We start from the raw sequence: 14,817 nt of genomic DNA on the forward strand, positions 1-14,817 counted from the left end.
TGTGAGATGTCGCAATGTGGAATCTCCTTGCTGGATCACTGCTGAAGCCCAGGAAAGACAGCCCAGGAGCCACACAGCAGAAACGGAGAGGCGAGCAGCAGGTAAGTATAGATTTCTTCAAACATAAGATGGTCAATCGGTGCCATCAAGTACAGTCAATACCAATGCATAACAGCTGTGCTTGGAGGGGGGGATTTAAAAAAATAAATAAAAATATGGACAACCCCTTTAAACCTCTGTTGCTTTATGTAGAAATTATGTAAAATATACAACACTCACAAGGCTAAGTTTTTAAGGATATTGTGTAAAAAGCAGGTAAAAGAATTACAAACAACGTTGAAAACAGTGCAAAAATAAATAATCTATTTACATACAGCAATACAACATTTCATCTCTAGTCCTCACATACATTCACTTCAATGGTAAGACATACACAGTGCTCTACCTTGAACCAGTTAAAATGACAGTAATGACTTAGTAACTGCACATCTCAAAACTTTGCCAAGAGTGGCAATCTTAGCTTATAATTTTATCCATGCATTTTTTTTTAAGGTGAAAGTAAATACACTAAGGAGATAACATTTACTTGTATGCTACATAAAGGGACACTTCCTCCAAAGTATTATTTTTATCATGTATTAACAACCTGTATGTGAATAATGCCAGATCCAACCAATCACCATGATCATTTCTCTGGTAGAACACCTATGGTCTATCAAATGTATTACATAATCTGTACTACCCTATGTGCCACGAGGAGCTGCTCCTTCAGACACCAGAAGAGGATGGCTCAATTTTATTTTTCTGGTATACAGTGTGCTACACAGGACCCCGAAGAAGCTCCTGTCCTCATCATAGAATGTGATTTACAGCTTCCAGTATCTATTCCTGACTGCTATATGTAAGGACTTACTTTATTTATTAGTTATCTGCTTATTTATTTATTTATTTTAATTTTAATTTTCTGTTACCTTAGGATGACATTTTAAGGCTTTGGAACCAATTACTGTTTTTCCATATATTCACAATGGTTTCAACTTACAATAGTTTTCCCAGAACTAATTAACATTGAAACTTTAGGGAACAATGTACAGCTGTCATATTGTTATCCAAATTCTACACCTACTGTCATCGTGATGATTACCTTGCAAATACCATCTTCACCTCACAGCAACAGCAAACTGATAACTGATTACCCATCTGTATAAGAGTTCTCATTATTTGTGTTGACTGCTACAGAAGGAAAATTATTAGCATTTAAATTTTCAAGGGTATAGTACAGCTGAAATGAAAAAGAAAAGCAGGCAAACTTTTTTTTTTCTATGACTGCTGATTTAAAAAAAAAATACTCCTTTTTGATGGAAATGTCCCTTTAAATTTATGGCCTTATCTAGTGGTTTAAGATCATTCTGTTATAATAGGTTTTTTAAGAATTATTTTGTGCAATGTTATGTTTATTGATGCTTACTACACTCTTCAGTGGAGGACGCTGGGGCTCTAAAGCTGAGCAGTTCTTTATTCTGCTTTCCCAGCTGCATTGAGCTGCTTCACCACCACCACCCAGTCTGCTGTCTGCTCTGAATGACAGCTGTAGCATCCAACCAGGAAACCACTACAGCTGTCACTGTCTCTGAATGCAGAGAGTACTTTTTGGCATCATTTGGCAGAATAAAACTTCATATTCACATTGTTCCTGATGAGAAAAGCTGCACAAAAGGTATATTTGCAGTACTCTTCCCAGTTGTGCAGCAGTTATCTATGGTCAAAACTACTAACAGACACCCTTTAAAGTTATACAGTATATGTCTGTCTTTATACAGTATACATTGCAATTACTAGTTAGTGAGACTGAACAAATTTAGAATTCATATTTTTCTTTCTTATTATTAATGACTTTCCAAGTTATTTTACTGCAGCATTTAGACTATTCAAGGTTTTTCATTTCTGGAATTGTTGACACAGTGATGAATTTGTAAATTCATTTTGCATTAGATTAATGTCTGAATCTTTACATCCCTTAAGTGGTAATTATAGCGGTAGAGTATGATGTCAACTCAAAAACCTTAGCCTTCTAGAAGCGTTCAGCAAGAATTGTTACTAACTATTCCACTGTCCCCAATCTTTGCTTCTGATTCAATCATACTCCTCCAAACCCCTGCATCATATGACAGTCTACCTAGATAATCTTTATAAATGCATCCATGAATTTAGTCTTCATCCTAAAATTTCAGTGTCTATGTTCCTTTTAAAATGCTGCCTATACATGTTAGACAGTCCTTCGAAAGAATGCCCAATATATTGACCGAGAAGAAAATGAACCAGTCCAATGACGTAGACATTTCTTGACGTCAGAAAAGAGAAAAATAACTCATATCCATTAAAACATGGAAACTGTATAGAAATCTCTAGGATGTAACAACCTCAAAAATATTCTCATTTCACATCTTCCATATATCACTTATGATACCAGAAGATTATAACCTGAGTTTTCCCTTACACGGGGAATGCATCAGATGAAGGCTACCTTCAAAATAAAATCATCTAAGCTAATGTATTTGGGAACTGTTAAGTTCTTATCATAATCTGTAGAGGCCAAAGAATGTTTTTGTTTCATCAAAGCCAACTAAGTTGACATTGGAGACGTTGACATACAAGACATCGGAACTGCTGAGGTTGAACACGGCTCCCAGGTAACTGTGTCTTCCCCACACAACGCGCGGGATACAGTTGTGATCCTCTTTATTTTCCATGAGTTTGATTTCTGCTGGATACCGTAAGGACTTCTTGTACACAATATGTGTCAACTCTTGCTTGGGACATTCCTTCCCCCGGAAGTAGATGGAGGAATACAGGAAGTGGAGGCCTGTTTTATTCACGATTAGTCCTTTGTTTTTGTACTGAATGCCTGCAGTAAATGCATTCCCAATTTGATCTTCCCAAGTGAGTGGCAAATTTTTACTCTCTTTTCCTGTAAAATAAAAGTATGAAGTGGTTTTAGAAAATAAATCGTCCATAATCTACTTCTGATATACATATTGGTGAAGTACACAACATGGCTGCCTCAAATCATGTTGACTCTGCACTCTAAAAACATGTCATTACTATGGTAGCTAAAGAACATACTGCACATGCAAAAGCTTCAAATGTTATCTTTGTGACGGAGTTAAAAACATTTACTAATATATTAACAGGGTTATCCCATAATTAGCTTTTAAAGGGACTCTATCACAATGATCTTGGACTATTATCTGCTGTAATAGATGGGTAGTACTGCAGATCACTATTTTTTAATTTCCTACTGCCCAACATTCCAGGGTTTAAAGCCCCATTGAAATACATTGTCAGGAATGCTGTGCATGCGTACAGGAGTCCTCTCCATCCGACCAACCGCTACACTGATGCCTCCGCCCTGTGTCAGTCATTGCACTGGCTACCCATACACTATAGAATACAATTCAAACTGCCCCTCCTCACCTACAAAGCCCTCCACAGTGCTGCACCACCCTACATCTCTTCCCTTATCTCTGTCTACCATCCTACCCGTGCTCTCCGTCCATCCAATGACTTACGGCGGACTTCCACAAAAATCCGAACCTCTCTCTCCCGGCTCCAAGATTTCTCCTGAGCTGCACCGGTTCTCTGGAATGCCCTACCCCAAGAAATCAGGCTTAATCACAACATGCACAGTTTTAAGTGTTTGCTAAAAACACATCTTTTCAGGGTGGCCTATCACCTCCCTTGATCTAACCTCCCCATAGCCCATTTATCATTCTTTGAAGCTGAGCCTCCACTGCACCCAGAAGCACTTTGTATATTGGCTGCTGACCGGCTCATGTGGCTTTATATCTGCTCCCCTATTCTCCCAAGATGGCTGGACTATCGTATATAACAAACACTTCTACCTTTAGTGTCACCCCCTATCCCCTCATAGATTGTAAGCTCTTGCGAGCAGGGCCCTCATTCCTCTTGTTGTAATTATCGACTTGTCTGTTGCTATGTTATTTATGACTGTTTGTACATGAACCCCTGAATTGTAAGGCGCTGCGGAATATGTTGGCGCTATATAAATAAAGATTATTATTATTATCATGTTAGCACAGCACAGAAGTCTTGACTTTGTTTTTCAATGGAGCTTGGAGTGATGATAGCGGGAAATCGGGGGCAGTAAGAAAATAACAAAATTGTGATCTGGACTCCTCGTGAGTACTAATCAGGTGTTACTGCTGATAATAGCCCAGAGTGGTGCTATTCCCTTTAAGATGCTAGAGTGGTGCAGATGCAGCTGATGAGACCTCAATGATCTCAAGGAGGTCATTGATTTCAGTGTCGTGGTGGCCATACATACTCCATCTTGTAGCTTTTACTAGGTCCCCTATATTTCAAAGAACAATCCTGATGCCCAACCACTCTCCTCTAAAACTAACAATTTGACTTTTACATCATGTTTGACCTACATGCCAATGAAGTTAAAGGGTGGTCCAGCCTAGGAGCTCACAACCCAAATGCAATTAACCTGCATCTCATTAAAAAAAAAAAAAAACACTTACCTGTCTGTGGTCCTAGTGATGCCCCGTTCCCCAGAGGACAATGAAAGGACTTGGTCTTGTGACCTCTACAGCCATTCACAGGCCTCTGTGGTCAAATCTGGTTAAAGAGAATGCTACAGCAGTGATGAATCACTCAAGCAGATTTGACCACTGAGGCCTGTTTCGGCTGCAGCGGTCACAAGACCAAGTCACTTCCTGGTCCTGTGTGGAACGGAAGCAGCCCAGACCAGGGCAACAGCATTACTGTGGACACATGAGTGATATAGGATTTTTAATTTTTTAACTAGACACAGGTTAGTTGCATTGGGGTTGTCAGCTACTAGGCTTGACAACCCTTTTAAGTATGAAACAACTCTGGAACTTCAGTAAGTCTGTTCAGACTGCATATCGCCTATACCGCTTGAAGAATTATGCAGTTTTATAATATGAATTTTATGCATCCATTCCTTATGGTTTTCAAGATTTGTGTGTATACTCGTGGAATAGAAACCATCATTTCTTTGAAAAACATTACCTGGTCATGTGCTGATCACACACGTATATGGCTATGGTTATTAGAGCTCTCTCTAGTCATGATACACCTGTGTGATCATAACATGATCAGAAAGGTTCTCATTCACTGACTAGAAGCAGAGATATTGAAAACTGTGTGGCATTAGTGCAAAAATTATTTCTGAGAAATGAACACCATTTATTATACAGTAAAGTTATTCTTTAATCGAGTTATAGACGGAAAACAATTCCTAATAATAAAAATTCTGGCATTCCTAGATACAGTGAATGGCAGAGCAGAATGGAAAATGGCTATATCCAAACTCTGGTTTAATTATTTGAATTTCTGGCAATTTTTTCAGGTAATTTGTATTTATATAGCAATAGAAAGATGTCAATTACATTCAAATGATCCATCATAAAAATAATTTAGATCTTAAAGGCTATGGTATACAACAATTTTTTTATTATTGCATTTAACTTATTGTTGGCTAAAAATCATATTTTCAATTGGCCTTTATTAAAAATATTGAGCCATTCTGTCACAAAGGGTTAACAGTTTTTCTAACTGTATGACTGGTACTTTCACTTTGTAATTACCTTTATCTGTAAACTACTGAGAGGTCATAAACACTTATTTTAGCCACATTCTTATCAGTGAGATAAGGATTGAGCTTTAATGATTGTTTATAAGGTCAGAGATCAAAGATAAGGAGTCTGTCTGCTCCCAAGGAAAAGACAGAAAATCCAGTCAGCTAATAGAGCATGTCAGCTCTTTACAGAAAAAAGAATTCCATATTGTTAATAAAGGCCAATTGAAAAAATGATTTTTAGCTCACAATAAGTGCAATGCAATGATAAAAAATTGCCGCCAGAGGTGTACATAGCCCTTAAGAGTACAGCTACACTGAGATATTAGGCGTAATGTATTGCGTGCCCAAGTATGGCGGTGTAGAGAGGTGCCATAGGAATGATTGGTGTCACAGAGTGACTCACACATTTGCAGTGACCATGACACGTGAAATGCAAAAAATCCAGCAGTGTTGGATTTTTTGCAATTTGTGTGTCAAGGTCACAGCACATGTGTGAGTAGCACTGTGAAATCATGCATTCCTATGGCAGCCCCATTGCGGCGTGTGACACCTGTTGCACCCTAAATTGTCCTTAATATTGTAATTCTCCACTCTGGAGACACAACCAGGAAGTGCTAGGTTTGCTCTATAACAAAGCCCTGTAGCTCCACACATTAAGGCACATAAAAGGGTTATCCGGGTAAGGATAATGATGGCCTATTCTCAAGATAGGTCTTCATTGGGGGTTCGAATCCCAATTTGAATGGGGCTGAGCTGCAACTAGGGCACGTGGCCGTTTTACAGTGATGTCACATGACCTAAGAAGAGGCCTCTTCTAACAGCTGACTGCCGGGACTCCCTCTGGTCTGATACTGATGACCTATCCTGAGGATAAGATAGGTCATCAATATTAATTCCAGGATAACCCCTTTAAGTGGAAATGGAAAATATCCATATATTAACATTCAGAAAGAGAGATTTAGATCTAACCTGTGACGTGTGCAGCTAATCTGCCTTCTTTTTTCTCTGGGTGTTGTTCCAGCCCTGCAAAATACAATATGAAAAAAAATTCACCTGCAAGAATTCTCTGTGCTTGCACTCGACAAATTGTAAAATAAATAATATAATAAAAATACATTAAATAATATAATAAAATAAATAATTAATAAAATAAATAATATAATAAAATAAATAACATGATAAAAATAAATAATATATAGTAAAATACACAGTAATTAGTGTAATTTACCTATTAACTTCTCAGATGAAGGAGACTGCTCTGCATCACTGGGAAACTGCAAGAAAACAGAGGTAAATAAGATAACACTTAAGGAATATATATATATACTGTATATACATTTCTGTTGTCTGATCTTTATTCCTGGACAAACAACTGGACTAATCTGCACTGAATTTGGCACATAGGTGAATCTGGTGCTTCGTAAGGTTTAAGACCAGGTCCCAGCTCTGGGACGTACCGTTCTTGAGATATTCACACAAAAAAAAAGCAAATATGACACCATGACATGACCTGTATTAGCCAATAGAGGCTCACAGGTCCTTCAGTCTTCGCCTCAGTAAAATACACACAGTTTTACAACAGGTTACCATAGCAACCCACCCATTTTTCTTCACTGTTTTGTCTCCCTCTGGATATCACTGTTATGGGGGCACTATCAATGTCACCATTGTCACTACTGTTGATGGGAACACTGTGGATATTTTTGGGGGTACAGTGGAGGCACTGTGGATGTCACTGTTATGAGGGAAATATGGAGGTCACTGTTATGAGGGCACTGTGGATGTCACTTATGGGGACAGTGTGGATTTCACTACAGGGGATAGACAGTTAGATAGATAGATAGATAGATAGATAGATAGATAGATAGATAGATAGATAGATAGATAGATAGATAGATTAGATAGGAGAGTCTATACAGTGACTATAGAATTGGTTTAGATATTTTGGGATCATGTACTTTGTGTTTGCAGAGTGCTGTTGTATTTTTTTGTTTTATGTTTTCAGCTATGGCAGAGCACTCCCGCACATTAGGATGTGCTTATTTGCTTTGTTTTTTTTCTTCTTTGCAGTAGGCACTAGGAGCTCTGGCTGTCTCCATCTTGGTTGTGCACTCCTGACTAATCCATCTTTCCCACAGGCTGATTTTGATGAGTGTAGTATAAAGCTGAAGCCTAATCTCCCTGTATTTGTATTGGAGGTCTGCTGGAACCAGGAGAGGTGGCATACATAGCAGGTCCAGTGTGTATGTGGAACCAGCCTTCCCTAAATTCATTGTATGCCAGTTGTCACCATAAAAGGTAGCATTTAGCGTAGGTTTCCATCCAAAAGAGGTCACCTTGCCGTGGTGGATGGGCACAAATGATTTTGATCAAAATGTATCTGCTAAGTACTGCGCATTCAATTATATAGTACGTATAGCATTAATTTATATATTGTGTGATCATGCATTTTGTGTATGCACAGTGCTGCTGCATTGTGGTTGATGACAGATAGATAGATAGATAGATAGATAGATGGATAGATAGATAGATAGATAGATAGACAAATATACAGTAATAAATTCTTGCTGCATTTATCACAAATATGTGAACCACAATCGCATGCAAACTCTTAAAGTAGCTCATTATGAAAATGAAAGTTTATTTCCATCGATGAATAAATATATATTTCTAAACCTACTGCATACTGTCACAAAAATTACAACTTCCTTAAATCTTTACAATTTTTATACTTTGTTGTTTTATGTTGTATTTGCATTTTCTTATTGTAAAATGAAAAAGTATTTAAAGTAGAAAATATATGTGAGGAAATCAAAACTGTTTAGTCCTTCTACTCAAACAGTGGCCCCCTAGGGCACGTACTCTTGGCCTTGAGATATATATGCATAATAAAATATTACCATACTTTGTAAGGCTACTTTCACACTAGCGTTAATGTTTTCCGGTATTGAGATCCGTCATAGGGTCTCAATACCGGGAAAAAAACGCTTCCGTTTTGTCCCAATTCATTGTCAATGGGGACAAAATGTAACTGAACAGAACGGAATGCTCCAAAATGCATTTCGTTCTGTTCTCATACCGGAGAGCAAACCACAGCATGATATAGAAGTCAATTTTCCTCATTTTAGAGGAAAAATTCCTTCCCGATTTTAATCAGGCAGTCACCCCTCCCCCCCCCTCTAGAAATCGAATAACTATGACCTGTAATATTATTACATCCAGACCTCTAGGTCACAGAGTATGCCCACAACACTCTCCTACAGATGTCAATGAACATCTCAAGTCTACAGGTTCCTATGGTCCATGCAGGGGCGGGCTGTAAACATAATGTGGCCCTGGAAAAAAAGATTAAAGTGGCCCCATGTTGTAGGCGGGTCCAAATTAACAGAAGGCAGGGCCAGCATATGTAGGTGGGGCCAGGAATATTGTAGTGCAGCACAAAATACTGCCCCAACAGAATCAAATACCACAGTCAACTGCAGTATTCAACTATATCGGCATCCTGAGGATAGCAATACAGTTGAACGCAGGAGGGCACTTTCTGCTGACGGCCAAGTGCATAAGTACCTGATGCCCCTAGCATAAATTGATGCTGAGAGGATCAGATCGCTATGTACTCAGAGATGAGGGCTCAGGCCTCTCCTTGAGCATCGGCCCACTAGGAAATTTGGTCATACGGTCTATGGTCATTTAACATGGACTTTGAATATATGTTTGCAGACTAATTTATCGAGACAAATAGACAGATATGAAGAGAAGCATAACCGGACAATCATGTCCATGTCTCTAAAATTTGATAATTTTAACGTATTCAAGGGCAAGAAGTACAAACACAATGAAAGGATAAAAAAAATTGAGGGAAACACATGTACCATTCATTTTACACGCACAGACAGATAAATTTAATGGCGTTAGCTCTCGATAAAAGTTAAGGGTCATTATTAGAAATGAGCGAATCAATTCTAAAATACAGAAATTCAACCAAAGTCTTTCCAAAAGTTCTTATTCTAAAAAAGCCGAATATTACTTTTTTTGTGATGTGATTTGGAAGAAAGACCAGGCAATCAATTCATACCTGAATCAAATCACATGGCTGATTTGGCCAAATTGTACCTGAATCGAATTTCAAGAAATTAGTTCATCTCTAGTTATAATAATTGTGTGGTGCCCTCTACCCAGAGTTGGGAGTTTTATAAATATGAAAACTACTATATACTACAGTTTTCTAGCACACCATAACTACCTACAATGGCAGATTCATCTTTTATCTCAGAGCAGGACATATGCCATATGATCTCTTCGTATGCAGAAGTTGTGGAGAACACACAAGGTGGATTCCATGCTCTACAACCAGCGTTGGGCCATTTGTTAGGATTACAGTTTGGCAATGAAAATTAGAGTTTTCTTCCATTCACTCGAATGGGATGAACACCTGTAATTACACTGTAGACAGCGAGCAGGTAAACATTGAAGAAGACAGAGCTCTCGCATGAGCACCATGGCCCCTTCAAACAGCTGATCATCAGGGTTGCCAGGAGTCGCATCTCCACCAATGTGAGAGGGATCCATTAGTAGTGGTGGACATGCTTGCACACTATAGGAAAAAGTGCTGGCCCTTCTAGTGGCCGGGACCATGGGAGCTCACATAGGCTGGTGCTTTTTCCTATAATGTGCAAGCACGGCCACCACTGATGGATTGCAGGGTGTTTGTAACCATGGAAAGGAGCAGTGTATAATGTGATGGAAAAATGAATCCAGGAAGCAAAGGAGACAATACGGATAATAACAATACATTAGTAAGTGCCTTGTATTAACTTTATGTACATGATAAATGCTGTTTACTGAAGTGAGACAACCCCTTTAAGGTTAAAGGGGTTGTTTTACCTGAGACATTGGTTTAATATTGCTAGGACATGCCACCAATGTCAGATTGGTACCGGTCCCACCACTGGGACCCGCACTCTATACAACAAAGTTCTGAAAGTGAACAAGAGCACACCATGCATGACCGGCTGCCCTCCATTTATTTCTATGGGAGAACCAAAAATAGCCGAGAACTAGTAGCACCTACCTGATGGTATATCCTAGCGATATGCCACCACTGTCTCAGGTGAGACAATCCCTTTCAGGTCGCTGCTAGAATAAATATTTATGGGCATACTCTGTGTCTTACTCACAGCCTGCAGTCTGCTGACAGATTCGCAATCCTTGATATTCTTGCATATTTACAGAAGGGGACCCCCATTTTTTTAACGACTATTTACATGCATCACGTCATCCGAAATGTAGCCCAACTATTCAATTCCTACCTAGACTCAATCAGGTTGGGAATGTGCAGCAATGACGGTAACACACAGATAACTCTACCTCTCTGAATCCTTCCAGCTCCTTCTGTAGTTGTATGATTTTATAAGTTCCCAGTCCAACTCCTGCCAGAGCTAAAAGGACCAGAAGAAAAATAATCACGAGGAAGGTACAGGTTCCATCTTTGCGTCTCTTTTTCCTGAAATCTGGAAAAGTAAGCGTTGGCAGAGGCGGTTGCATTGCTGAAGGGGTCAGAATTATCGGTCTTTCATGCTGGTTCATCCACAACACTGGTTGCTGTGCATATCGCATGTCCTGCTGCTGCATGTTGGGCCTTAGATTATGCCTGTCCTTGTTATAGATGTTCAGCTGATTTAATCTTCATGTACTATGAGTTTAGCTGGAGGAGGAAGAAGTGGTTTGTTCACACTTTACAACCTTTATAGTACTGAAATAGCACTGCCCGCCTTCTCACACCTCCTCTTGGTTGCACCTTTCTACTCCCCTCCCACCTTTTTTCATTTGCAACCAAAGGAACTACAACATCCTCCTTGAGCAAGTTCTGTAAGATTTACTTTAATACATGCAGGCTATAAAAAGAAAATTCATAACTGCTTATGTCTATGTACTGATAAAGAATGTAGCGTCTGGATAAAAGACAGGGAAACAACTCGAAATGGCACCAAGAAAGTCGAAAGCAATGAAAGTTGGGAAGTGATGGATAACTATTCACTAAGACACCCTACTTTCTACAGTAACTGGTTAGATACCAATAAATGCCATTTAAATCGGTATTCCAATCTGAGACATTGCTGGAATATAAAATATGCAATCAATCTCATATAGGTGCAGGCCCCATCTCTGGAACCCACTCCTATCTCCATAATGGGCCCCCTGTTGTGAATGGAGAGCAGCTGGTTATGTGCTGCCACCCTGTGTTCACAGCTACAGAAGTTCCAGAAAAATCGCTGAGCACTGGCTTAGATATTTTCAGCAGTCCCATAGCTTTGAATGGAGAGGATGCGCATGAGTAAGAAGGTGTGCTCTCCTGAAACGTTGAGTGGAGGGGAGGAGGTATGAACGATGTCTGTTCCTTATGATGTACCATTTTATACTGGAATGAATAAATGAATAAAAAGAAACAAAAGAAAGAAAAGGTTTTGTACCAGCAACTTGTGAGTATGACTTCTATTGCTCACTCCCATACAATATTAGCACAATGAGGAAAAAGGACACACAAGTCTCTGATTCCCTTCCCTATGGTTGTACTCTGGCACCTTTGGCTTTAGGTGTCCACTGTGTGATGCAGGCTTTTAGCTATGCCTGTCCTGAACTGCAGTGATGGTGTTTTAACGTGTTTCCTCTCACCTTGCAGTGAAGTCTGTATGGCTTGATTGCCTGATTACTCTGCTGTCTATAATACTACGCTGTAGTTTACAAATCTTCTGTAGCCTGGGACCCGTCAGGCTCTCTAGAACAGTTGTCCTCCTAAATGAGCCGACTTTGTGGTCCTCATGGACTGGAGGAGCAGTATCTGGATCACATCTTCCCTCACTCCTCACTCTCCTCTCTCTCTGACTAACTCTAACTAGCTTTGCTCCTCCCTTGGCAGGAAGATGGACTAGCCCACTCCTACCAGGTGGGGAGGAATGGTATGGTAATTCCTATTCCTGTTGCCAAACACTGCCAACTGTACCCCCATTTGCTGGTGTAAAAGGTGCATAGCATGTACTGTGATATAACATGGACATTGCACAGCATTACATTACAAACCATTTACATTAATAGTACCTTGACTTAAAGTAAGACGGACTGTCATTTTGCTTTACTTAGTTGAGTAGTTCTTGCCATAATATGGAATAGAACAGTACCGCTGTATGGAACTGTGTACCAAGCTTACCTCTGCACACCACATTTGATGGGCTCAAATACATTAAGAAGGCAAGAAACTCCACAACCTAACTTTTGACAAAACCATTCCAGGTGACTATATACGGTAGGAGGTGTATAGAAATGAGCTACAGGAGTCAGCAATAGGGGAAAATTAAGAAAACCCTACTGTCCTGAATGTAGAGAACCAGGACAGTTTCCAGAAGTCCGAACAAGAATAGCTGCAGTGACCTATTTCAGGTTATGAATATTGTGTGAAGGGGAAATGCTTGATCACCCTCCTTATCTGTTTAATCTGTATCCACTATTTGTCACCACAACATTTCATCATTGCTGGTAGTATCTCATGTTTCCATTTATACCAATGAGGTCACAGCGCGGACTGCTTACAATTTTTATAAGGTAACTATTACTAATGCCCAGCATTACTAACCGTTTGTAGAAATAGGGGAGTTTCTCTAGCATCTCAAATGAAATTTAGATGGATCCGTTTCCATTTTTTTGGAACTTGTGCAGGTTATTATTATTACTATTTTACAGGTTGCAGTAACTTATGCTAGTGGCTTATTTTTGTCTAAATTGTCAAAAAAGGATGCGACATTCACTGTTATACAGTTAATTCCCCATCATCCAGCTGTGTCTGTCTCTCCATCCCTCTGGTCAGTGCTACTGTGCGGGGGGAGATGAAGAGCAGTGCAGGTGGCTGTAGCAATGGACATTCCCTTAAGGTTGCTATACCTTCCAGTCAAGCTCTAGCTTGTAGGTCAATCACAGACTTTGATCACCAAGTCATTCAGGGCTCTTGTTCAGCGTGCAATTAGAGGTGTAGATGGGGAATTTAAACCACTGACATTGCTCAGTGCCTGTGATTGTGTATTGTGTCCTGGCTCTTGTTTGTGCTTCTGTACTTTGTGCAAGAACTCAAGACTTGCTGGTTAAATCTCTGTGTGTCAACCTTGGCTAGATCCACTGATTAACCTCTACTGATTTGACTACCTCTGTACTCTACAAGTTTGGACTTCCACATGATACTGACTCAGGATTGTTTTATTATCCTTTATGTTTTCCCTTGATCTCCTGGTGAGGTCTGCAACCTGCAAAGTCACACCTTACTCCACAGACACAGTCTCCAGCAGCCAAGACCATCCGGCCTTGCCAGAGGCGATCGAGAATACCTAGGGGTAAGTTTGGTTCCAGCAACCCATGAAATAAATGCGGTATGCCAGACCAACAGGGGAATTACATGTGAGGTCACGGTGTGAGCATTAGGTGGGCCGAGGTAAATACAGTTCTGGTTACTCATGGTTATGTCGTCCCTGGGCAGGCTCGCATAAGTGATAAGGAGAACAGCACAAGGATTCTCTGGGGCACGCTCTGGTGTAAGGGACACAGGCCAGATGGCGGTTTGAGGTGCCCTTGATGGTCTGTATTATTGTGCCTATGGCAAGGTCCCTTGTAGTCGTGACGCCAGTACCTTTTGTGGTGGTACAACCATTTACTGTAGTGTTAACTGAGGAATTGGAGACTGAGACAAGGATGGTGCAATCCAACTTAGAACTTTTACTGAACGTTGCTCCTGGTAACATTACAACCAAGGAATAAACAGTCTGTTGGTACATCCATGTATGAAATACAGTCTCATGCATACGGGGTAGGGTGATGTAAGTCCTCAGATAAAAACAGGCTCTTAGTCCTATATATATATATATATATATATATATATATATATATATGAGAGCTACTGCTTCAGACTAGGCACTTGAAGTATAAAAGTCTTAGGCTGGTGAAAACTCTCGCCTGATTCTAACCTGACTTGAAGGTGGTTTGCAAAATCCTTGAACCTCTATTTCCAGTGCTTTTCTGACAGATGGCCTATCTGTCCTCAGGGTTTAAACTGGAGGTGTGGATGCCAGAAGCTGTGTCCTACACCTGCTTGCAAAGGTGCCTGGGAAGCCTTTAAGTATGGCCGTTTGCTATCCTTTGACTTGAAA

At 39.9% G+C, this 14,817-nt stretch overlaps 1 protein-coding gene across 1 annotated transcript; it reads right to left on the reverse strand.

Annotated features, from left to right (window-relative positions):
- Positions 1-1,636: 1,636 nt before the first annotated feature.
- On the reverse strand, positions 1,637-11,321 carry FASLG (Fas ligand). Its single transcript, XM_040407400.1, has 4 exons — positions 11,000-11,321; positions 6,861-6,906; positions 6,602-6,655; positions 1,637-2,968 (listed from the first exon to the last, which is right to left on the reverse strand). Exons 1-4 carry the CDS (start codon positions 11,261-11,263, stop codon positions 2,577-2,579), a joined length of 756 nt encoding a protein of 251 aa, XP_040263334.1. The 5' UTR covers positions 11,264-11,321; the 3' UTR covers positions 1,637-2,576.
- Between the last annotated feature and the right edge of the window lie 3,496 nt (positions 11,322-14,817).

The sequence above is a fragment of the Bufo bufo genome, chromosome 9 (genome assembly GCF_905171765.1).
Source record: "Bufo bufo chromosome 9, aBufBuf1.1, whole genome shotgun sequence".
Lineage (NCBI taxonomy): Eukaryota > Metazoa > Chordata > Amphibia > Anura > Bufonidae > Bufo > Bufo bufo.

Excerpts from the sequence above, each read along its gene's own strand:
- FASLG (XM_040407400.1), bottom strand. The coding sequence starts at position 11,263 with ATGCAGCAGCAGGACATGCGATATGCACAGCAACCAGTGTTGTGGATG. Across the intron at positions 6,907-10,999 it reads AGCTGGAAGGATTCAGAGAG|TTTCCCAGTGATGCAGAGCA; the intron begins GTAGAGTTATCT and ends GTTTTCTTGCAG. Across the intron at positions 2,969-6,601 it reads ATTAGCTGCACACGTCACAG|GAAAAGAGAGTAAAAATTTG; the intron begins GTTAGATCTAAA and ends TTTATTTTACAG.